The sequence below is a fragment of the Coregonus clupeaformis genome, chromosome 14, assembly GCF_020615455.1.
Source record: "Coregonus clupeaformis isolate EN_2021a chromosome 14, ASM2061545v1, whole genome shotgun sequence".
NCBI lineage: Eukaryota > Metazoa > Chordata > Actinopteri > Salmoniformes > Salmonidae > Coregonus > Coregonus clupeaformis.
This window is the reverse complement of record NC_059205.1, coordinates 62,633-89,909: the sequence shown is the minus strand read 5'-3', so window position 1 is coordinate 89,909 and position 27,277 is coordinate 62,633. Positions and strand designations below refer to the sequence as shown.

Here is a 27,277-nt window from a genome sequence, read left to right as displayed (position 1 = left end):
TACTATATACAGGGTCAGTTCCAATACCATACTATATACAGGGTCAGTTCCAGGGTCAGTTCCAATACCATACTAAATACAGGGTCAGTTCCAGGGTCAGTTCCAATACCATACTAAATACAGGGTCAGTTCCAGGGTCAGTTCCAATACCATACTAAATACAGGGTCAGTTCCAGGGTCAGTTCCAATACCATACTATATACAGGGTCAGTTCCAATACCATACTATATACAGGGTCAGTTCCAATACCATACTATATACAGGGTCAGTTCCAGGGTCAGTTCCAATACCATACTATATACAGGGTCAGTTCCAGGGTCAGTTCCAATACCATACTAAATACAGGGTCAGTTCCAGGGTCCGTTCCAATACCATACTATATACAGGGTCAGTTCCAATACCATACTATATACAGGGTCAGTTCCAATACCATACTATATACAGGGTCAGTTCCAGGGTCACTTCCAATACCATACTATATACAGGGTCAGTTCCAGGGTCAGTTCCAATACCATACTAAATACAGGGTCAGTTCCAATACCATACTATATACAGGGTCAGTTCCAGGGTCAGTTCCAATACCATACTATATACAGGGTCAGTTCCAATACCATACTATATACAGGGTCAGTTCCAATACTATACTATATACAGGGTCAGTTCCAGGGTCAGTTCCAATACCATACTATATACAGGGTCAGTTCCAATACCATACTGTATACAGGGTCAGTTCCAATACAATACTATATACAGGGTCAGTTCCAATACTATACTATATACAGGGTCAGTTCCAGGGTCAGTTCCAATACCATACTATATACAGGGTCAGTTCCAATACCATACTATATACAGGGTCAGTTCCAATACCATACTATATACAGGGTCAGTTCCAATACCATACTATATACAGGGTCAGTTCCAATACCATACTATATACAGGGTCAGTTCCAATACCATACTATATACAGGGCCAGTTCCAGGGTCAGTTCCAATACCATACTATATACAGGGCCAGTTCCAGGGTCAGTTCCAATACCATACTATATACAGGGTCAGTTCCAATACCATACTATATACAGGGTCAGTTCCAGGGTCAGTTCCAATACCATACTATATACAGGGTCAGTTCCAATACCATACTATATACAGGGTCAGTTCCAATACCATACTATATACAGGGTCAGTTCCAATACCATACTATATACAGGGTCAGTTCCAATACCATACTATATACAGGGCCAGTTCCAGGGTCAGTTCCAATACCATACTATATACAGGGTCAGTTCAATACCATACTATATACAGGGCCAGTTCCAATACCATACTATATACAGGGTCAGTTCCAATACCATACTATATACAGGGTCAGTTCAATACCATACTATATACAGCAGGGGTGTCAAACTCATTCCATGGAGGGCCTAGTGTCTGCAGGTTTTTGGTTTTTCCTTTCAATTAAGCCCTAGACAACCATGTGTGGGGAGTTCCTTACTAATTAGTGACCTTAATTCATCAATCAAGGACAAGGGAGGAGCGAAAACCCGCAGCCACTCGGCCCTCCGTGGAATGAGTTTGACACATGTGATATACAGGGTCAGTTCCAATACCATACTATATACAGGGTCAGTTCCAGGGTCACTTCCAATACCATACTATATACAGGGTCAGTTCAATACCATACTATATACAGGGCCAGTTCCAATACCATACTATATACAGGGTCAGTTCCAATACCATACTATATACAGGGTCAGTTCAATACCATACTATATACAGGGTCAGTTCCAATACCATACTATATACAGGGTCAGTTCCAGGGTCTCTTCCAATACCATACTATATACAGGGTCAGTTCCAATACCATACTATATACAGGGTCAGTTCAATACCATACTATATACAGGGTCAGTTCCAGGGTCAGTTCCAATACCATACTATATACAGGGTCAGTTCCAGGGTCAGTTCCAATACCATACTATATACAGGGTCAGTTCCAATACCATACTATATACAGGGTCAGTTCCAGGGTCAGTTCCAATACCATACTATATACAGGGTCAGTTCCAGGGTCAGTTCCAATACCATACTATATACAGGGTCAGTTCCAATACCATACTATATACAGGGTCAGTTCCAATACCATACTATATACAGGGTCAGTTCCAATACCATACTATATACAGGGTCAGTTCCAATACCATACTATATACAGGGCCAGTTCCAGGGTCAGTTCCAATACCATACTATATACAGGGTCAGTTCAATACCATACTATATACAGGGTCAGTTCCAGGGTCAGTTCCAATACCATACTATATACAGGGTCAGTTCCAGGGTCAGTTCCAATACCATACTATATACAGGGTCAGTTCCAATACCATACTATATACAGGGTCAGTTCCAGGGTCAGTTCCAATACCATACTATATACAGGGTCAGTTCCAATACCATACTATATACAGGGTCAATTCAATACCATACTATATACAGGGTCAGTTCCAGGGTCAGATCCAATACCATACTATATACAGGGTCAGTTCCAATACCATACTATATACAGGGTCAGTTCCAATACCATACTATATACAGGGTCAGTTCCAATACCATACTATATACAGGGCCAGTTCCAGGGTCAGTTCCAATACCATACTATATACAGGGTCAGTTCAATACCATACTATATACAGGGTCAGTTCCAATACAATACTATATACAGGGTCAGTTCCAGGGTCAGTTCCAATACCATACTATATACAGGGTCAGTTCCAGGGTCAGTTCCAATACCATACTATATACAGGGTCAGTTCCAATACCATACTATATACAGGGTCAGTTCCAATACTATACTATATACAGGGTCAGTTCCAGGGTCAGTTCCAATACCATACTATATACAGGGTCAGTTCCAATACCATACTATATACAGGGTCAGTTCCAATACAATACTATATACAGGGTCAGTTCCAATACCATACTATATACAGGGTCAGTTCCAGGGTCAGTTCCAATACCATACTATATACAGGGTCAGTTCCAGGGTCAGTTCCAATACCATACTATATAACAGGGTCAGTTCCAATACCATACTATATACAGGGTCAGTTCCAATACCATACTATATACAGGGTCAGTTCCAATACCATACTATATACAGGGTCAGTTCCAATACCATACTATATATAGGGTCAGTTCCAATACCATACTATATACAGGGTCAGTTCCAATACCATACTATATACAGGGTCAGTTCCAGGGTCAGTTCCAATACCATACTATATACAGGGTCAGTTCCAATACCATACTATATACAGGGTCAGTTCCAGGGTCAGTTCCAATACCATACTATATACAGGGTGAGTTCCAATACCATACTATATACAGGGTCAGTTCCAGGGTCAGTTCCAATACCATACTATATACAGGGTCAGTTCCAAAACCATACTATATACAGGGTCAGTTCCAATACAATACTATATACAGGGTCAGTTCCAATACCATACTATATACAGGGTCAGTTCCAATACCATACTATATACAGGGTCAGTTCCAATACAATACTATATACAGGGTCAGTTCCAATACCATACTATATACAGGGTCAGTTCCAATACCATACTATATACAGGGTCAGTTCCAATACCATACTAAATACAGGGTCAGCTATAATCCCTTATGTCACCTGTTAAATCCACTTCAATCTGTGTAGATGAGGAGACAGGTTAAAGAAAGATTTTTTAATCCTTGAGACATTTGAGACATGTATTGTGTATGTGTGCCATTCAGAGGGTGAATGGACAAGACAAAAATTGAAGTGCCTTTGAATGGGGTATGGTAGTAGGTGCCAGGCTCACCGGTTTGTGTGTCAAGAACTGCAACGCTTCTTGGTTTTTCACGCTCAACAGTTTCTGTATGTATCAAGAATGGTCCAGCACCCAAAGGACATCCAGCCAACTTGACACAACTGTAGGAGCATTGGGACAAGTCGAAGCTGTTCTGAGGGCAAAAGAGGGTGCAACTCAATATTAGGAAGGTGTTCCTAATGTTTTGTACCCTCAGTGTATGATGAACAGAGCAGCAGCAGCATTATGATCATTGTATGTCAGTGTGTTTAGAGCAGCGGTTCCCAAACTGGGGTCGCGACCCCATGCAGGGTTGCCTGATATGAAAATGGGGTCGCGGGAGAATTTCCAAAATCCTGAATAAAAAATATATATATACAAAATAATATACATATTATAATATCATATTTGTATCGCAAAATCATTGTGATATGGTTAACCTTAAGACTCTAAATGAAAATGATTCAAATCTATAAGATAAAATTCAACCAGACAGCGCCCTTAGATCATGGGAAAAGGTCACTTGACCTTTGCACTTAAATCATTCCTACGGTGAATGGTAGAGCCGCTACACTATGAAACCACACACTATTGCAGAGACTTTGATATTACCGGCCGCAATTGATATGGTGAAAACAATGTGTGGGGAGGCAGAGGTACAGAAACTCACATCAATACCTTTGTCAGATAACACTGTTAAATGCAATGGTGGAAAAAGTACCCAAAAGTTAAAGTAAATATCCCTTAATAGAAAATGACTCAAGTAAAAGTGAAAGTCACCCAGTAAAATACTACTTGAATAAAAGTCTAAAAGTATTCGGTTTTAAATATACTTAAGTGTCAAAAGTAAAAGTATAAATAATTTCAAATGTCTTATATTAAGAAAACCAGACGGCACCATTTTATTTACGGATAGCCAGGGGCACGCTCCAACACTCAGACATAATTTACAGATAGCCAGGGGCACGCTCCAACATTCAGACATCATTTACAGATAGCCAGGGGCACACTCCAACACTCAGACATCATTTACAGATAGCCAGGGGCACACTCCAACACTAATATATCATTTACAGATAGCCAGGGGCACACTCCAACACTCAGACATAATTTACAGATAGCCAGGGGCACAGTCCAACACTAATATATCATTTACAGATAGCCAGGGGCACAGTCCAACACTAATATATCATTTACAGATAGCCAGGGGCACAGTCCAACACTCAGACATAATTTACAGATAGCCAGGGGCACAGTCCAACACTAATATATCATTTACAGATAGCCAGGGGCACACTCCAACACTCAGACATAATTTACAGATAGCCAGGGGCACACTCCAACACTCAGACATAATTTACAGATAGCCAGGGGCACGCTCCAACACTCAGACATAATTTACAGATAGCCAGGGGCACGCTCCAACATTCAGACATCATTTACGGATAGCCAGGGGCACGCTCCAACATTCAGACATCATTTATGGATAGCCAGGGGCACGCTCCAACATTCAGACATCATTTACAGATAGCCAGGGGCACACTCCAACACTCAGACATAATTTACAGATAGCCAGGGGCACACTCCAACACTCAGACATCATTACAGATAGCCAGGGGCACACTCCAACACTCAGACATCATTTACAGATAGCCAGGGGCACACTCCAACACTCAGACATCATTTACAGATAGCCAGGGGAACACTCCAACAGTCAGACATCATTTACAGATAGCCAGGGGCACACTCCAACACTCAGACATCATTTACAGATAGCCAGGGGCACGCTCCAACACTCAGACATCATTTACAGATAGCCAGGGGCACGCTCCAACACTCAGACATAATTTACAGATAGCCAGGGGCACAGTCCAACACTAATATATCATTTACAGATGGCCAGGGGCACACTCCAACAGTCAGACATCATTTACAGATAGCCAGGGGCACACTCCAACACTAATATATCATTTACAGATAGCCAGGGGCACAGTCCAACACTAATATATCATTTACAGATAGCCAGGGGCACAGTCCAACACTCAGACATAATTTACAGATAGCCAGGGGCACACTCCAACACTCAGACATCATTTACAGATAGCCAGGGGCACACTCCAACACTCAGACATCATTTACGGATAGCCAGGGGCACACTCCAACACTCAGACATCATTTACAGATAGCCAGGGGCACGCTCCAACACTCAGACATCATTTACAGATAGCCAGGGACACACTCCAACACTCAGACATCATTTACAGATAGCCAGGGGCACACTCCAACACTAATATATCATTTACAGATAGCCAGGGGCACAGTCCAACACTCAGACATCATTTACAGATAGCCAGGGGCACAGTCCAACACTAATATATCATTTACAGATAGCCAGGGGCACAGTCCAACACTAATATATCATTTACAGATAGCCAGGGGCACAGTCCAACACTCAGACATAATTTACAGATAGCCAGGGGCACACTCCAACACTCAGACATCATTTACAGATAGCCAGGGGCACACTCCAACACTCAGACATCATTTACGGATAGCCAGGGGCACACTCCAACACTCAGACATCATTTACAGATAGCCAGGGGCACACTCCAACACTCAGACATCATTTACAGATAGCCAGGGACACACTCCAACACTCAGACATCATTTACAGATAGCCAGGGGCACACTCCAACACTAATATATCATTTACAGATAGCCAGGGGCACAGTCCAACACTCAGACATCATTTACAGATAGCCAGGGGCACACTCCAACACTAATATATCATTTACAGATAGCCAGGGGCACACTCCAACACTAATATATCATTTACAGATAGCCAGGGGCACAGTCCAACACTCAGACATAATTTACAGATAGCCAGGGGCACACTCCAACACTAATATATCATTTACAGATAGCCAGGGGCACACTCCAACACTAATATATCATTTACAGATAGCCAGGGGCACACTCCAACACTCAGACATAATTTACAGATAGCCAGGGGCACAGTCCAACACTCAGACATAATTTACAGATAGCCAGGGGCACAGTCCAACACTAATATATCATTTACAGATAGCCAGGGGCACAGTCCAACACTCAGACATAATTTACAGATAGCCAGGGGCACGCTCCAACACTCAGACATCATTTACAGATAGCCAGGGGCACGCTCCAACATTCAGACATCATTTACGGATAGCCAGGGGCACGCTCCAACATTCAGACATCATTTACGGATAGCCAGGGGCACGCTCCAACATTCAGACATCATTTACAGATAGCCAGGGGCACACTCCAACACTCAGACATAATTTACAGATAGCCAGGGGCACACTCCAACACTAATATATCATTTACAGATAGCCAGGGGCACACTCCAACAGTCAGACATCATTTACAGATAGCCAGGGGCACAGTCCAACACTAATATATCATTTACAGATAGCCAGGGGCACAGTCCAACACTAATATATCATTTACAGATAGCCAGGGGCACAGTCCAACACTCAGACATAATTTACAGATAGCCAGGGGCACGCTCCAACACTCAGACATCATTTACAGATAGCCAGGGGCACGCTCCAACACTCAGACATAATTTACGGATAGCCAGGGGCACGCTCCAACATTCAGACATCATTTACGGATAGCCAGGGGCACGCTCCAACATTCAGACATCATTTACAGATAGCCAGGGGCACACTCCAACACTCAGACATAATTTACAGATAGCCAGGGGCACACTCCAACACTAATATATCATTTACAGATAGCCAGGGGCACACTCCAACAGTCAGACATCATTTACAGATAGCCAGGGGCACAGTCCAACACTAATATATCATTTACAGATAGCCAGGGGCACAGTCCAACACTAATATATCATTTACAGATAGCCAGGGGCACACTCCAACACTCAGACATCATTTACAGATAGCCAGGGGCACGCTCCAACACTCAGACATCATTTACAGATAGCCAGGGGCACACTCCAACACTCAGACATAATTTACAGATAGCCAGGGGCACAGTCCAACACTAATATATCATTTACAGATGGCCAGGGGCACACTCCAACAGTCAGACATCATTTACAGATAGCCAGGGGCACAGTCCAACACTAATATATCATTTACAGATAGCCAGGGGCACAGTCCAACACTAATATATCATTTACAGATAGCCAGGGGCACAGTCCAACACTCAGACATAATTTACAGATAGCCAGGGGCACACTCCAACACTCAGACATCATTTACAGATAGCCAGGGGCACACTCCAACACTCAGACATCATTTACGGATAGCCAGGGGCACACTCCAACACTCAGACATCATTTACAGATAGCCAGGGGCACGCTCCAACACTCAGACATCATTTACAGATAGCCAGGGACACACTCCAACACTCAGACATCATTTACAGATAGCCAGGGGCACACTCCAACACTAATATATCATTTACAGATAGCCAGGGGCACAGTCCAACATTCAGACATCATTTACAGATAGCCAGGGGCACAGTCCAACACTAATATATCATTTACAGATAGCCAGGGGCACAGTCCAACACTAATATATCATTTACAGATAGCCAGGGGCACAGTCCAACACTCAGACATAATTTACAGATAGCCAGGGGCACACTCCAACACTCAGACATCATTTACAGATAGCCAGGGGCACACTCCAACACTCAGACATCATTTACGGATAGCCAGGGGCACACTCCAACACTCAGACATCATTTACAGATAGCCAGGGGCACGCTCCAACACTCAGACATCATTTACAGATAGCCAGGGACACACTCCAACACTCAGACATCATTTACAGATAGCCAGGGGCACACTCCAACACTAATATATCATTTACAGATAGCCAGGGGCACAGTCCAACACTCAGACATCATTTACAGATAGCCAGGGGCACAGTCCAACACTAATATATCATTTACAGATAGCCAGGGGCACACTCCAACACTCAGACATCATTTACAGATAGCCAGGGGCACGCTCCAACACTCAGACATCATTTACAGATAGCCAGGGGCACGCTCCAACACTCAGACATAATTTACAGATAGCCAGGGGCACAGTCCAACACTAATATATCATTTACAGATGGCCAGGGGCACACTCCAACAGTCAGACATCATTTACAGATAGCCAGGGGCACAGTCCAACACTAATATATCATTTACAGATAGCCAGGGGCACAGTCCAACACTAATATATCATTTACAGATAGCCAGGGGCACAGTCCAACACTCAGACATAATTTACAGATAGCCAGGGGCACACTCCAACACTCAGACATCATTTACAGATAGCCAGGGGCACACTCCAACACTCAGACATCATTTACGGATAGCCAGGGGCACACTCCAACACTCAGACATCATTTACAGATAGCCAGGGGCACGCTCCAACACTCAGACATCATTTACAGATAGCCAGGGACACACTCCAACACTCAGACATCATTTACAGATAGCCAGGGGCACACTCCAACACTAATATATCATTTACAGATAGCCAGGGGCACAGTCCAACACTCAGACATCATTTACAGATAGCCAGGGGCACAGTCCAACACTAATATATCATTTACAGATAGCCAGGGGCACAGTCCAACACTAATATATCATTTACAGATAGCCAGGGGCACAGTCCAACACTCAGACATAATTTACAGATAGCCAGGGGCACACTCCAACACTCAGACATCATTTACAGATAGCCAGGGGCACACTCCAATACTCAGACATCATTTACGGATAGCCAGGGGCACACTCCAACACTCAGACATCATTTACAGATAGCCAGGGGCACGCTCCAACACTCAGACATCATTTACAGATAGCCAGGGACACACTCCAACACTCAGACATCATTTACAGATAGCCAGGGGCACACTCCAACACTAATATATCATTTACAGATAGCCAGGGGCACAGTCCAACACTCAGACATCATTTACAGATAGCCAGGGGCACACTCCAACACTAATATATCATTTACAGATAGCCAGGGGCACACTCCAACACTAATATATCATTTACAGATAGGCAGGGGCACAGTCCAACACTCAGACATAATTTACAGATAGCCAGGGGCACACTCCAACACTAATATATCATTTACAGATAGCCAGGGGCACACTCCAACACTAATATATCATTTACAGATAGCCAGGGGCACACTCCAACACTCAGACATAATTTACAGATAGCCAGGGGCACAGTCCAACACTCAGACATAATTTACAGATAGCCAGGGGCACAGTCCAACACTAATATATCATTTACAGATAGCCAGGGGCACAGTCCAACACTCAGACATAATTTACAGATAGCCAGGGGCACGCTCCAACACTCAGACATAATTTACAGATAGCCAGGGGCACGCTCCAACATTCAGACATCATTTACGGATAGCCGGGCACGCTCCAACATTCAGACATCATTTACGGATAGCCAGGGGCACGCTCCAACATTCAGACATCATTTACAGATAGCCAGGGGCACACTCCAACACTCAGACATAATTTACAGATAGCCAGGGGCACACTCCAACACTAATATATCATTTACAGATAGCCAGGGGCACACTCCAACAGTCAGACATCATTTACAGATAGCCAGGGGCACAGTCCAACACTAATATATCATTTACAGATAGCCAGGGGCACAGTCCAACACTAATATATCATTTACAGATAGCCAGGGGCACAGTCCAACACTCAGACATAATTTATAGATAGCCAGGGGCACACTCCAACACTCAGACATCATTTACAGATAGCCAGGGGCACACTCCAACACTCAGACATCATTTACGGATAGCCAGGGGCACACTCCAACACTCAGACATCATTTACAGATAGCCAGGGGCACGCTCCAACACTCAGACATCATTTACAGATAGCCAGGGGCACGCTCCAACACTCAGACATCATTTACAGATAGCCAGGGGCACACTCCAACACTCAGACATCAATTACAGATAGCCAGGGGCACACTCCAACACTAATATATCATTTACAGATAGCCAGGGGCACAGTCCAACACTCAGACATCATTTACAGATAGCCAGGGGCACACTCCAACACTAATATATCATTTACAGATAGCCAGGGGCACACTCCAACACTAATATATCATTTACAGATAGCCAGGGGCACAGTCCAACACTCAGACTTAATTTACAGATAGCCAGGGGCACACTCCAACACTAATATATCATTTACAGATAGCCAGGGGCACACTCCAACACTAATATATCATTTACAGATAGCCAGGGGCACACTCCAACACTAATATATCATTTACAGATAGCCAGGGGCACAGTCCAACACTCAGACATCATTTACAGATAGCCAGGGGCACACTCCAACACTCAGACATCATTTACGGATAGCCAGGGGCACGCTCCAACACTCAGACATCATTTACAGATAGCCAGGGACACACTCCAACACTCAGACATCATTTACAGATAGCCAGGGGCACACTCCAACACTAATATATCATTTACAGATAGCCAGGGGCACACTCCAACACTAATATATCATTTACAGATAGCCAGGGGCACAGTCCAACACTCAGACATCATTTACAGATAGCCAGGGGCACACTCCAACACTAATATATCATTTACAGATAGCCAGGGGCACACTCCAACACTAATATATCATTTACAGATAGCCAGGGGCACACTCCAACACTAATATATCATTTACAGATAGCCAGGGGCACAGTCCAACACTCAGACATCATTTACAGATAGCCAGGGGCACAGTCCAACAGTAATATATCATTTACAGATAGCCAGGGGCACAGTCCAACACTCAGACATCATTTACAGATAGCCAGGGGCACACTCCAACACTCAGACATCATTTACAGATAGCCAGGGGCACACTCCAACACTCAGACATAATTTACAGATAGCCAGGGGCACGCTCCAACACTCAGACATAATTTACAGATAGCCAGGGGCACGCTCCAACATTCAGACATCATTTACGGATAGCCAGGGGCACGCTCCAACATTCAGACATCATTTACGGATAGCCAGGGGCACGCTCCAACATTCAGACATCATTTACAGATAGCCAGGGGCACACTCCAACACTCAGACATAATTTACAGATAGCCAGGGGCACACTCCAACACTAATATATCATTTACAGATAGCCAGGGGCACACTCCAACAGTCAGACATCATTTACAGATAGCCAGGGGCACAGTCCAACACTAATATATCATTTACAGATAGCCAGGGGCACAGTCCAACACTAATATATCATTTACAGATAGCCAGGGGCACAGTCCAACACTCAGACATAATTTACAGATAGCCAGGGGCACACTCCAACACTAATATATCATTTACATATAGCCAGGGGCACACTCCAACACTAATATATCATTTACAGATAGCCAGGGGCACACTCCAACACTAATATATCATTTACAGATAGCCAGGGGCACAGTCCAACACTCAGACATCATTTACAGATAGCCAGGGGCACACTCCAACACTCAGACATCATTTACGGATAGCCAGGGGCACACTCCAACACTCAGACATCATTTACAGATAGCCAGGGGCACACTCCAACACTCAGACATCATTTACAGATAGCCAGGGGCACACTCCAACACTAATATATCATTTACAGATAGCCAGGGGCACACTCCAACAGTCAGACATCATTTACAGATAGCCAGGGGCACAGTCCAACACTCAGACATCATTTACAGATAGCCAGGGGCACACTCCAACACTAATATATCATTTACAGATAGCCAGGGGCACAGTCCAACACTAATATATCATTTACAGATAGCCAGGGGCACAGTCCAACACTCAGACATAATTTACAGATAGCCAGGGGCACACTCCAACACTAATATATCATTTACAGATAGCCAGGGGCACAGTCCAACACTCAGACATCATTTACAGATAGCCAGGGGCACACTCCAACACTAATATATCATTTACAGAAAGCCAGGGGCACACTCCAACACTAATATATCATTTACAGATAGCCAGGGGCACACTCCAACACTAATATATCATTTACAGATAGCCAGGGGCACAGTCCAACACTCAGACATCATTTACAGATAGCCAGGGGCACAGTCCAACACTAATATATCATTTACAGATAGCCAGGGGCACAGTCCAACACTCAGACATAATTTACAGATAGCCAGGGGCACAGTCCAACACTCAGACATCATTTACAGATAGCCAGGGGCACACTCCAACACTCAGACATAATTTACAGATAGCCAGGGGCACGCTCCAACACTCAGACATAATTTACAGATAGCCAGGGGCACGCTCCAACATTCAGACATCATTTACGGATAGCCAGGGGCACACTCCAACACTCAGACATCATTTACAGATAGCCAGGGGCACAGTCCAACACTCAGACATCATTTACAGATAGCCAGGGGCACACTCCAACACTCAGACATAATTTACAGATAGCCAGGGGCACACTCCAACACTCAGACATCATTTACAGATAGCCAGGGGCACACTCCAACACTCAGACATCATTTACAGATAGCCAGGGGCACACTCCAACACTAATATATCATTTACAGATAGCCAGGGGCACACTCCAACAGTCAGACATCATTTACAGATAGCCAGGGGCACACTCCAACAGTCAGACATCATTTACAGATAGCCAGGGGCACAGTCCAACACTAATATATCATTTACAGATAGCCAGGGGCACAGTCCAACACTAATATATCATTTACAGATAGCCAGGGGCACAGTCCAACACTCAGACATAATTTACAGATAGCCAGGGGCACACTCCAACACTCAGACATCATTTACAGATAGCCAGGGGCACACTCCAACACTCAGACATCATTTACAGATAGCCAGGGGCACACTCCAACACTCAGACATCATTTACAGATAGCCAGGGGCACACTCCAACACTCAGACATCATTTACAGATAGCCAGGGACACACTCCAACACTCAGACATCATTTACAGATAGCCAGGGGCACAGTCCAACACTCAGACATAATTTACAGATAGCCAGGGGCACACTCCAACACTCAGACATCATTTACAGATAGCCAGGGGCACAGTCCAACACTCAGACATCATTTACAGATAGCCAGGGACACACTCCAACACTCAGACATCATTTACAGATAGCCAGGGGCACACTCCAACACTAATATATCATTTACAGATAGCCAGGGGCACACTCCAACAGTCAGACATCATTTACAGATAGCCAGGGGCACACTCCAACACTAATATATCATTTACAGATAGCCAGGGGCACACTCCAACACTAATATATCATTTACAGATAGCCAGGGGCACAGTCCAACACTCAGACATAATTTACAGATAGCCAGGGGCACACTCCAACACTAATATATCATTTACAGATAGCCAGGGGCACACTCCAACACTAATATATCATTTACAGATAGCCAGGGGCACACTCCAACACTAATATATCATTTACAGATAGCCAGGGGCACAGTCCAACACTCAGATATCATTTACAGATAGCCAGGGGCACACTCCAACACTAATATATCATTTACAGATAGCCAGGGGCACAGTCCAACACTCAGACATCATTTACAGATAGCCAGGGGCACACTCCAACACTCAGACATCATTTACAAACAAAGCATTTAGTGAGTATGCCAAATCAGACCAGGGATGTTATTTTGAGAAGTGTGTGAATTTGACCATTTTCCTGTCCTGCTAAGCATTCAAAAAGTAATTTTGGGTGTCAGGGGAAATGTATGGAGTAGAAAGTACATGATTTGCTTTATGAATGTAGTGGATTAAAAGTAAAAGATGTCAAAAACATAAAGAGTAAAGTAGAGATATCCCAAAAACAACTTAAGTAGTACTTTAAAGTATTTTTACTTAAGTACTTTACACCACTGTTTAAACTAATAATTTATGCTCTGAATGAACAACTCAAAAACTCCCCACCTTATGCTCTCCAAATGGACGTTAGCTGTGAGGGCCGAGATGCCCATGTATTGACTTTTCTTCGCTATACATGTCTGGGGACGCTATTCACAAGGACATATTGTTCTGTCTCACGATTCCCGAGCATGAAACGGCACAGGTGATGTTCAGTGTGCTGCTTGGCTATATTGACGAAAATGCGATCGAATGGCAGGCTTTTGCACAAATGGGGCTCCATCTATCACGGGACGGCAGGCAGGCATCCACACTCTAGTTATGAATGTGTCTCCCTCTGCCATATGGGCGCATTGCATGATACCCCAAGAGCAACTGGTGGTAAAAGAGCTGAGCACAGAACTCCGAGATATACTGCAGCAGGTACAGTGGGGAAAAAAAGTATTTAGTCAGCCACCAATTGTGCAAGTTCTCCCACTTAAAAAGATGAGAGAGGCCTGTAATTTTCATCATAGGTACACGTCAACTATGACAGACAAACTGAGAAAAGAAATTCCAGAAAATCACATTGTAGGAATTTTAATGAATTTATTTGCAAATTATGGTGGAAAATAAGTATTTGGTCACCTACAAACAAGCAAGATTTCTGGCTCTCACAGACCTGTAAATTCTTCTTTAAGAGGCTCCTCTGTCCTCCACTCGTTACCTGTATTAATGGCACCTGTTTGAACTTGTTATCAGTATAAAAGACACCTGTCCACAACCTCAAACAGTCACACTCCAAACTCCACTATGGCCAAGACCAAAGAGCTGTCAAAGGACACCAGAAACAAAATTGTAGACCTGCACCAGGCTGGGAAGACTGAATCTGCAATAGGTAAGCAGCTTGGTTTGAAGAAATCAACTGTGGGAGCAATTATTAGGAAATGGAAGACATACAAGACCACTGATAATCTCCCTCGTTCTGGGGCTCCACGCAAGATCTCACCCCGTGGGGTCAAAATGATCACAAGAATGGTGAGCAAAAATCCCAGAACCACACGGGGGGACCTAGTGAATGACCTGCAGAGAGCTGGGACCAAAGTAACAAAGCCTACCATCAGTAACACACTACGCCGCCAGGGACTCAAATCCTACAGTGCCAGACGTGTCCCCCTGCTTAAGCCAGTACATGTCCAGGCCCGTCTGAAGTTTGCTAGAGTGCATTTGGATGATCCAGAAGAGGATTGGGAGAATGTCATATGGTCAGATGAAACCAAAATAGAACTTTTTTGGTAAAAACTCAACTCGTCGTGTTTGGAGGACAAAGAATGCTGAGTTGCATCCAAAGAACACCATACCTACTGTGAAGCATGGGGGTGGAAACATCATGCTTTGGGGCTGTTTTTCTGCAAAGGGACCAGGACGACTGATCCGTGTAAAGGAAAGAATGAATGGGGCCATGTATCGTGAGATTTTGAGTGAAAACCTCCTTCCATCAGCAAGGGCATTGAAGATGAAACGTGGCTGGGTCTTTCAGCATGACAATGATCCCAAACACACCGCCCGGGCAACTAAGGAGTGGCTTCGTAAGAAGCATTTCAAGGTCCTGGAGTGGCCTAGCCAGTCTCCAGATCTCAACCCCATAGAAAATCTTTGGAGGGAGTTGAAAGTCTGTGTTGCCCAGCGACAGCCCCAAAACATCACTGCTCTAGAGGAGATATGCATGGAGGAATGGGCCAAAATACCAGCAACAGTATGTGAAAACCTTGTGAAGACTTACAGAAAACGTTTGACCTGTGTCATTGCCAACAAAGGGTATATAACAAAGTATTGAGAAACTTTTGTTATTGACCAAATACTTATTTTCCACCATAATTTGCAAATAAATTCATTAAATATCCTACAATGTGATTTTCTGGATATTTTTTTCTAATTTTGTCTGTCATAGTTGACGTGTACCTATGATGAAAATTACAGGCCTCTCTCATCTTTTTAAGTGGGAGAACTTGCACAATTGGTGGCTGACTAAATACTTATTTTCCCCACTGTAACTTCGATTGTAAACTACATAAAACCACATTATCTGCACTCGCCTGTAGGCTTGGTGGTTATCGCCTGTTCACTATGTGGAGATATAGGAGCAAAGCATGACAATGTTCTATTGCACACAGAGGCTTGGTGGTTATCGAGGGGGAGTGGTGGAAAGATCTTTCGCATTGAGGGGAATTGTTGTCATTCACAATGGATGTAAAAAAAACAGACTTGGTTGACTTTCTGTGTCATGAAAAGAAAATAACAGAAAACAGCATCAGTAAGTGTCCCACATGAGTGATGACTGCTCACCTCCAACACTTGGAAGAACACTTTGGGACCTACTTCCCAACCCGTCTGACTGTGATCCTGGCTCAGTTCACATGCCGGTAAGTGAAAACGAACGGCTGATCGAGCTGTCATGTGACCGTATGCTGCAGACAACGCATTCACAGGTCACTACGGAGGAGTTTTGGTTCCTGTTTTGGTTCCTGACTCAAAGGGAATAAATACCTTCCGTCTCCATCTGAACATTAATGCCGCGTTCAAAACAACTGCGAACTGGGAACTCATAAATCTCCGACTTCAGACTTCAGTGCATTCAAGACAACTGGGAAATGGGAACTCATGAATCTCCGACTTCAGACTTCAGTGCATTCAAGACAGGGAACTCATAAATCTCAGACTTCAGACTTCAGTGCATTCAAGACAACTGGGAAATGGGAACTCATGAATCTCCGACTTCAGACTTCAGTGCATTCAAGACAGGGAACTCATAAATCTCCGACTTCAGACTTCAGTGCATTCAAGACAACTGGGAACTGGGAACTCATAAATCTCAGACTTCAGACTTTAGTGCATTCAAGACAACTGGGAACTGGGAACTCATAAATCTCCGACTTCAGACTTCAGTGCATTCAAGACAACTGGGAACTGGGAACTCATAAATCTCTGACTTCAGACTTCAGTGCATTCAAGACAACTGGGAACTGGGAACTCATAAATCTCCGACTTCAGACTTCAGTGCATTCAAGACAACTGGGAACTGGGAACTCATAAATCTCCGACTTCAGACTTCAGTGCATTCAAGACAACTGGGAACTGGAAACTTGGAATTCCTACTCAGGAACTCTGACGTTCTGACATAAACATCACTGATGTCATGATTTGACCTCATATTTTTGAAACTGGATTCAGTGCTCTCATCTGCATTAAAACCAAATATCGATCTAGGTTGGATGTGATGGCAGAGATGAGGTGCGCATTGTCAACCATGCCCCTGACTTTGAGAAGCTCCGACGCAACATGCATCAAGCCACACCCATCTCACTGGTGGTGTTCAGATAAGAGATTTGCAATTGACTGCCATAGCCCCACATTAAAAGTATGTGATGGTGAGTTGAGAAAACAATCAGAAATACTGTTAGAATGTTTTTCTGTTGACTGCCATAGCCCCAAATCAAAAAGTAAACAATGACTGTTAAGGACATACATTTTTTTCACATGGTTGGGGTTGCGAGAATTTGCAGATATCAAAATGGAGTCGAGGGTCAAAACAGTTTGGGAAGCCCTGGTGTCGAGTCAGTATGAATGTTTGTGCACTTTATGTTTGTGTGAGCAAATTAAGTGTAGGTGTGTGAGTGAGTCGTGTCGACAGCAAACTTGATAATATTGTTGGAGTCGTGCGTGGGTGAACAGGGAGTACAGGAGGGGACTGAGCACGCACCCCTGAGGGGCCCCCATGTTGAGGGTCAGCGTGGGGATGTGTTGAGCCTACCCTCCCCACCTGGGGGCGGCCCATCAGGAAGTCCAGTATCCAGTTGCAGAGGGAAGTGTTCAGTCCCAGATTCTGGGATGATGGAGTTGATGTGTGCCATAACCAGCCTTTCAAAGCACTTCATGATTACAGATGGGCCCCGTGTAGCTCAGTTGGTAGAGCATGGCTCTTGCAATGCCAGGGTTGTGGGTTCGATTCCCACGGGGGGCCAGTATGAAAAAAAAATGAGAGAAAAAAAATGTATGTCCTCACTAACTGTAAGTGGCTCTGGATAAGAGCGTCCGATAAATGACTAAAATGTAAAATGTGAGTGCTGCAGGCGGTAGCCTTACAGTTGTTGGGGAAAGGAATGATGATGGTCAGGTTGGTTGGTTGACTGATTAATGGCCCTGTATGCCCGTGTTGACCAGTCCTGGCCCTGTATGCCCGTGTTGACCAGTCCTGGCCCTGTATGCCCGTGTTGACCAGTCCTGGGTGTTTATTTTGCCAGTGTGTTGCGGGCAGTGAGTGCTGGCAGAGGGCCAACACAGGGATGCCCGTCAAGTCTCCTCGCTTCGCCCTGTTTGATCTGGCAGAGGGAAAGCGCTACAGCTTCAGAGTCCGCTGCTGCAACTCTGCTGGGATGTCTGAGGCCTCCTCTGCTACTGGAGATATCACTGTAGGAGATATGCTGGGTGAGTAGAGAGATACATATATATAGAGAGATATACTGGACTATAGAGATATATACTGGACTATATAGAGATATATACTGGACTATAGAGATATATACTGGACTATAGAGATATATACTGGACTATAGAGATATATACTGGACTATATAGAGATATATACTGGACTATAGAGATATATACTGGACTATAGAGATATATACTGGAATAGAGATATATACTGGACTATAGAGATATATACTGGACTATAGAGATATATACTGGACTATATAGAGATATATACTGGACTATAGAGATATATACTGGACTATATATATATATATATACTGGACTATATAGAGATATATACTGGACTATAGAGATATATATATATATATAGAGATATATACTGGACTATAGAGATATATACTGGACTATAGATATATACTGGACTATAGAGAGATATACTGGACTATAGAGATATATACTGGACTATATAGAGATATATACTGGACTATAGAGAGATACATATATATAGAGATATATACTGGACTATAGAGATATATACTGGACTATAGATATATACTGGACTATAGAGAGATATACTGGACTATAGAGATATATACTGGACTATATAGAGATATATACTGGACTATATAGAGATATATACTGGACTATAGATATATATATATATATATATATATATATATATATATATATATATATATATATATATATATATATATATATATATACTGGACTATAGAGATATATACTGGACTATAGAGATATATACTGGACTATAGAGATATATACTGGACTATATAGAGATATATACTGGACTATAGAGAGATATACTGGACTATAGAGATATATACTGGACTATAGATATATATATATATATATATATATATATATATATATATATATATATATATATATATATATATATATATACTGGACTATATAGAGATATATACTGCACTATAGAGATATATACTGGACATATATATATATATATATATATATATATATATATATATATATATATATATATATATACTGGACTATAGAGATATATACTGGACTATAGAGAGATATACTGGACTATAGAGATATATACTGGACTATAGAGAATATATATATATATATATATATATATATATATATATATATATATATATATACTGGACTATAGAGATATATACTGGACTATAGAGATATATACTGGACTATAGAGATATATACTGGACTATATAGAGATATATACTTGACTATAGAGATATATACTGGACTTTAGAGATATATACTGGACTATAGAGATATATACTGGACTATATAGAGATATATACTGGACTATAGAGATATATACTGGACTATAGAGATATATACTGGACTATAGAGATATATACTGGACTATATAGAGATATATACTGGACTATAGAGATATATACTGGACTATAGAGATATATACTGGACTATATAGAGATATATACTGGACTATATAGAGATATATACTGGACTATAGAGATATATATATATACTGGACTATAGAGATATATACTGGACTATAGAGATATATACTGGACCTCCCCTCTCCTCCCCCCACCTCCCCTCTCCTCCCTCTCCCTCAGACCTGCCTGCGGCCCCCGGCCCAGCCGTAGCCACTAGGAACACAGATACATCAGTTGTTGTTTCCTGGGGGGCGTCCAAGGATGTAAAACACCTGGTGGGATATTACATCGACTATACTGTGGTGGGCAGTGATGTCTGGACCCCTGCAAACAACAAGCCTGTTAAAGGAACCAGGTACATTACATTACAGCAATCAACCAATCATTCAATCAACCATTTATTCATTCATTCAATCTTTAATTCATCCAATATTTCATTCATTCATTCATTTATTCATTCAAAAATGTATCAATCAATTAATCATTCATTCAATAATCCAAATCAATAACCCTATGTATCCCTGTCCCACCAGGTTTGTGTGCCACGGTCTGAACACAGGAGAGTCGTGTGTGTTCCGTGTGAAGGCGGTGAATGCAGCAGGATACAGTCACAGCTCTTTGGAGTCAGAGGCCGTGGTCGTCAAGGCTGGCATCGGTGAGTCTTTACATAACTGGGTTCACTGTACAGATGCCAATATGGTGCAATATAACATCAAATGAATTTGAGGTGAAGACTTTAGGGGTTTTCAGATTCTGCTTTTAACAGTATGGTAGTATGTATGTCTCACTGTATTCCTCAACTCTGTTAATCCAGAACTGTAGTATGTATGTCTCACTGTATTCCTCAACTCTGTTAATCCAGAACTGTAGTATGTATTTCTCACTGTATATAAGACAATTCCTCAAAAGCCAAAGCCATCCCCCCCTGTCCCATCCTCCCTGGTCCTGTCCCATCCTCCCTGGTCCTGTCCCATCCTCCCTGACCCTCTCCCATCCTCCCTGACCCTCTCCCATCCTCCCTGGTCCTGTCCCATCCTCCCTGACCCTGTCCCATCCTCCCAGTCCCTGTCCCATCCTCCCTGGTCCTGTCCCATCCTCCTTTACCCTGTCCCATCCTCCCTTACCCTGTCCCATCCTCCCTGATCCTGTCTCATCCTCCCTGTCCCATCCTCCCTGATCCTGTCTCATCCTCCCTGTCCCATCCTCCCTGACCCTGTCCCATCCTCCCTGACATTCTCCCATCCTCCCTGGTCCTGTCCCATCCTCACTGGTCCTGTCCCATCCTCCCTGGTCCTGTCCCATCCTCCCTGGTCCTGTCCCATCCTCCCTGGTCCTGTCCCATCCTCCTTTACCCTGTCCCATCCTCCCTTACCCTGTCCCATCCTCCCTGATCCTGTCTCATCCTCCCTGTCCCATCCTCCCTGACCCTGTCCCATCCTCCCTGACATTCTCCCATCCTCCCTGGTCCTGTCCCATCCTCACTGGTCCTGTCCCATCCTCCCTGGTCCTGTCCCATCCTCCCTGGTCCTGTCCCATCCTCCCTGGTCCTGTCCCATCCTCCCTGACACTCTCCCATCCTCCCTGGTCCTGTCCCATCCTCCCTGGTCCTGTCCCATCCTCCCTGGTCCTGTCCCATCCTCCCTGACCCTGTCCCATCCTCCATGACCCTGTCCAATCATCCCTGACCCTGTCCAATCCTCCCTGACCCTGTCCAATCCTCCCTGACCCTGTCCAATCCTCCCTGACCCTGTCCAATCCTCCCTGACCGTGTCCAATCATCCCTGACCCTGTCCAATCCTCCCTGACCCTGTCCAATCCTCCCTGACCCTGTCCAATCCTCCCTGACCGTGTCCAATCATCCCTGACCCTGTCCAATCCTCCCTGACCCTGTCCCATCCTCCCTGACCCTGTCCCATCCTCCCTGACCCTGTCCCATCCTCCCTGTCCCATCCTCCCTGACCCTGTCCAATCCTCCCTGACCCTGTCCAATCATCCCTGACCCTGTCCCATCCTCCCTGACCCTGTCCAATCCTCCCTGACCCTGTCCAATCATCCCTGACCCTGTCCAATCATCCCTGACCCTGTCCCATCCTCCCTGACCCTGTCCAATCCTCCCTGACCCTGTCCAATCATCCCTGACCCTGTCCAATCATCCCTGACCCTGTCCCATCCTCCCTGACCCTGTCCAATCCTCCCTGACCCTGTCCAATCATCCCTGACCCTGTCCCATCCTCCCTGACCCTGTCCAATCCTCCCTGACCCTGTCCAATCCTCCCTGACCCTGTCCAATCCTCCCTGACCCTGTCCAATCCTCCCTGACCGTGTCCAATCCTCCCTGACCGTGTCCAATCATCCCTGACCCTGTCCAATCCTCCCTGACCCTGTCCAATCCTCCCTGACCCTGTCCAATCCTCCCTGACCCTGTCCAATCATCCCTGACCCTGTCCAATCCTCCCTGACCCTGTCCAATCCTCCCTGACCCTGTCCAATCCTCCCTGACCCTGTCCAATCCTCCCTGACCCTGTCCCATCCTCCCTGACCCTGTCCAATCCTCCCTGACCCTGTCCCATCCTCCCTGACCCTGTCCAATCCTCCCTGACCCTGTCCAATCCTCCCTGACCCTGTCCAATCCTCCCTGACCGTGTCCAATCATCCCTGACCCTGTCCAATCCTCCCTGACCCTGTCCAATCCTCCCTGACCCTGTCCAATCCTCCCTGACCGTGTCCAATCATCCCTGACCCTGTCCAATCCTCCCTGACCCTGTCCCATCCTCCCTGACCCTGTCCCATCCTCCCTGACCCTGTCCCATCCTCCCTGTCCCATCCTCCCTGACCCTGTCCAATCCTCCCTGACCCTGTCCAATCATCCCTGACCCTGTCCCATCCTCCCTGACCCTGTCCAATCCTCCCTGACCCTGTCCAATCATCCCTGACCCTGTCCAATCATCCCTGACCCTGTCCCATCCTCCCTGACCCTGTCCAATCCTCCCTGACCCTGTCCAATCATCCCTGACCCTGTCCAATCATCCCTGACCCTGTCCCATCCTCCCTGACCCTGTCCAATCCTCCCTGACCCTGTCCAATCATCCCTGACCCTGTCCCATCCTCCCTGACCCTGTCCAATCCTCCCTGACCCTGTCCAATCCTCCCTGACCCTGTCCAATCCTCCCTGACCCTGTCCAATCCTCCCTGACCGTGTCCAATCCTCCCTGACCGTGTCCAATCATCCCTGACCCTGTCCAATCCTCCCTGACCCTGTCCAATCCTCCCTGACCCTGTCCAATCCTCCCTGACCCTGTCCAATCATCCCTGACCCTGTCCAATCCTCCCTGACCCTGTCCAATCCTCCCTGACCCTGTCCAATCCTCCCTGACCCTGTCCAATCCTCCCTGACCCTGTCCCATCCTCCCTGACCCTGTCCAATCCTCCCTGACCCTGTCCCATCCTCCCTGACCCTGTCCAATCCTCCCTGACCCTGTCCAATCCTCCCTGACCCTGTCCAATCCTCCCTGACCCTGTCCAATCATCCCTGACCCTGTCCCATCCTCCCTGACCCTGTCCAATCATCCCTGACCCTGTCCAATCCTCCCTGACCCTGTCCCATCCTCCCTGTCACATCCTCCCTGACCGTGTCCAATCATCCCTGTCACATCCTCCCTGACCCTGTCCAATCCTCCCTGACCCTGTCCCATCCTCCCTGACCCTGTCCAATCCTCCCTGACCCTGTCCAATCCTCCCTGACCCTGTCCCATCCTCCCTGACCCTGTCCCATCCTCCCTGACCCTGTCCAATCCTCCCTGACCCTGTCCAATCCTCCCTGACCCTGTCCAATCCTCCCTGACCGTGTCCAATCATCCCTGTCACATCCTCCCTGACCCTGTCCAATCCTCCCTGACCCTGTCCAATCCTCCCTGACCCTGTCCAATCCTCCCTGACCGTGTCCAATCATCCCTGTCACATCCTCCCTGACCCTGTCACATCCTCCCTGACCCTGTCCAATCCTCCCTGACCCTGTCCAATCATCCCTGACCCTGTCCAATCCTCCCTGACCCTGTCCAATCCTCCCTGACCCTGTCCAATCCTCCCTGACCCTGTCCAATCCTCCCTGACCCTGTCCAATCCTCCCTGACCGTGTCCAATCCTCCCTGACCCTGTCCAATCCTCCCTGACCGTGTCCAATCATCCCTGACCCTGTCCAATCCTCCCTGACCCTGTCCAATCATCCCTGACCGTGTCCAATCATCCCTGACCCTGTCCAATCCTCCCTGACCGTGTCCAATCATCCCTGACCCTGTCCAATCCTCCCTGACCGTGTCCAATCATCCCTGACCCTGTCCAATCCTCCCTGACCGTGTCCAATCATCCCTGACCCTGTCCAATCCTCCCTGACCCTGTCCAATCCTCCCTGACCGTGTCCAATCATCCCTGACCCTGTCCAATCCTCCCTGACCGTGTCCAATCATCCCTGACCCTGTCCAATCCTCCCTGACCGTGTCCAATCATCCCTGACCCTGTCCAATCCTCCCTGACCCTGTCCAATCCTCCCTGACCGTGTCCAATCATCCCTGTCACATCCTCCCTGACCCTGTCCAATCCTCCCTGACCCTGTCCAATCCTCCCTGACCCTGTCCAATCCTCCCTGACCCTGTCCAATCCTCCCTGACCCTGTCCAATCATCCCTGACCCTGTCCAATCCTCCCTGACCCTGTCCAATCATCCCTGACCCTGTCCCATCCTCCCTGACCCTGTCCAATCATCCCTGACCCTGTCCCATCCTCCATGACCCTGTCCAATCATCCCTGACCGTGTCCAATCATCCCTGTCACATCCTCCCTGACCCTGTCCAATCATCCCTGACCCTGTCCAATCCTCCCTGTCACATCCTCCCTGACCCTGTCCAATCATCCCTGACCCTGTCCAATCCTCCCTGACCGTGTCCAATCATCCCTGACCCTGTCCAATCCTCCCTGACCCTGTCCAATCCTCCCTGACCCTGTCCAATCCTCCCTGACCCTGTCCAATCCTCCCTGACCCTGTCCCATCCTCCCTGACCCTGTCCAATCCTCCCTGACCCTGTCCCATCCTCCCTGTCCCATCCTCCCTGACCCTGTCCAATCCTCCCTGACCCTGTCCCATCCTCCCTGTCCCATCCTCCCTGACCCTGTCCAATCCTCCCTGACCCTGTTCAATCCTCCCTGACCCTGTCCAATCCTCCCTGACCCTGTCCAATCATCCCTGACCCTGTCCAATCCTCCCTGACCCTGTCCAATCCTCCCTGACCCTGTTCAATCCTCCCTGACCCTGTCCAATCCTCCCTGACCCTGTCCAATCATCCCTGACCCTGTCCAATCATCCCTGACCCTGTCCAATCCTCCCTGACCCTGTCCAATCATCCCTGACCCTGTTCAATCCTCCCTGACCCTGTCCAATCCTCCCTGACCCTGTCCAATCCTCCCTGGTCCTGTCCAATCCTCCCTGACCCTGTCCAATCCTCCCTGACCCTGTCCAATCCTCCCTGACCCTGTCCAATCCTCCCTGACCCTGTCCAATCCTCCCTGACCCTGTCCCATCCTCCCTGACCCTGTCCAATCCTCCCTGACCCTGTCCCATCCTCCCTGACCCTGTCCAATCCTCCCTGACCCTGTCCAATCATCCCTGACCCTGTCCAATCCTCCCTGACCCTGTCCAATCATCCCTGACCCTGTCCAATCCTCCCTGACCCTGTCCAATCCTCCCTGACCCTGTCCCATCCTCCCTGTCCCATCCTCCCTGACCCTGTCCAATCCTCCCTGACCCTGTCCAATCCTCCCTGACCCTGTCCAATCATCCCTGACCCTGTCCAATCATCCCTGACCCTGTTCAATCCTCCCTGACCCTGTCCAATCATCCCTGGTCCTGTCCAATCCTCCCTGACCCTGTCCAATCCTCCCTGACCCTGTCCAATCCTCCCTGACCCTGTCCAATCCTCCCTGACCCTGTCCAATCCTCCCTGACCCTGTCCCATCCTCCCTGACCCTGTCCAATCCTCCCTGACCCTGTCCAATCCTCCCTGACCCTGTCCAATCCTCCCTGGTCCTGTCCAATCCTCCCTGACCCTGTCCAATCCTCCCTGACCCTGTCCCATCCTCCCTGACCCTGTCCAATCCTCCCTGACCCTGTCCCATCCTCCCTGACCCTGTCCAATCCTCCCTGACCCTGTCCAATCATCCCTGACCCTGTCCAATCCTCCCTGACCCTGTCCAATCATCCCTGACCCTGTCCAATCCTCCCTGACCCTGTCCAATCCTCCCTGACCCTGTCCCATCCTCCCTGTCCCATCCTCCCTGACCCTGTCCAATCCTCCCTGACCCTGTCCAATCCTCCCTGACCCTGTCCAATCCTCCCTGACCCTGTCCAATCCTCCCTGACCCTGTCCCATCCTCCCTGACCCTGTCCAATCCTCCCTGACCCTGTCCCATCCTCCCTGACCCTGTCCAATCATCCCTGACCCTGTCCAATCCTCCCTGACCCTGTCCAATCCTCCCTGACCCTGTCCAATCCTCCCTGACCCTGTCCAATCCTCCCTGAACCTGTCCAATCATCC

At 46.4% G+C, this 27,277-nt stretch overlaps 1 protein-coding gene across 1 annotated transcript in view; it reads left to right on the top strand.

Moving 5' to 3' along the window:
- LOC121580517 (M-protein, striated muscle) overlaps positions 1–27,277 on the top strand; it is a 171,639-nt gene that overhangs the window by 86,808 nt on the left and 57,554 nt on the right. Inside the window, exons 15-17 of the mRNA XM_045224866.1 lie at positions 19,081–19,264; positions 20,875–21,049; positions 21,228–21,349. Of these exons, the coding sequence (XP_045080801.1) occupies positions 19,081–19,264; positions 20,875–21,049; positions 21,228–21,349 (481 nt within the window). The remainder of the gene's footprint in view (positions 1–19,080; positions 19,265–20,874; positions 21,050–21,227; positions 21,350–27,277) is intronic.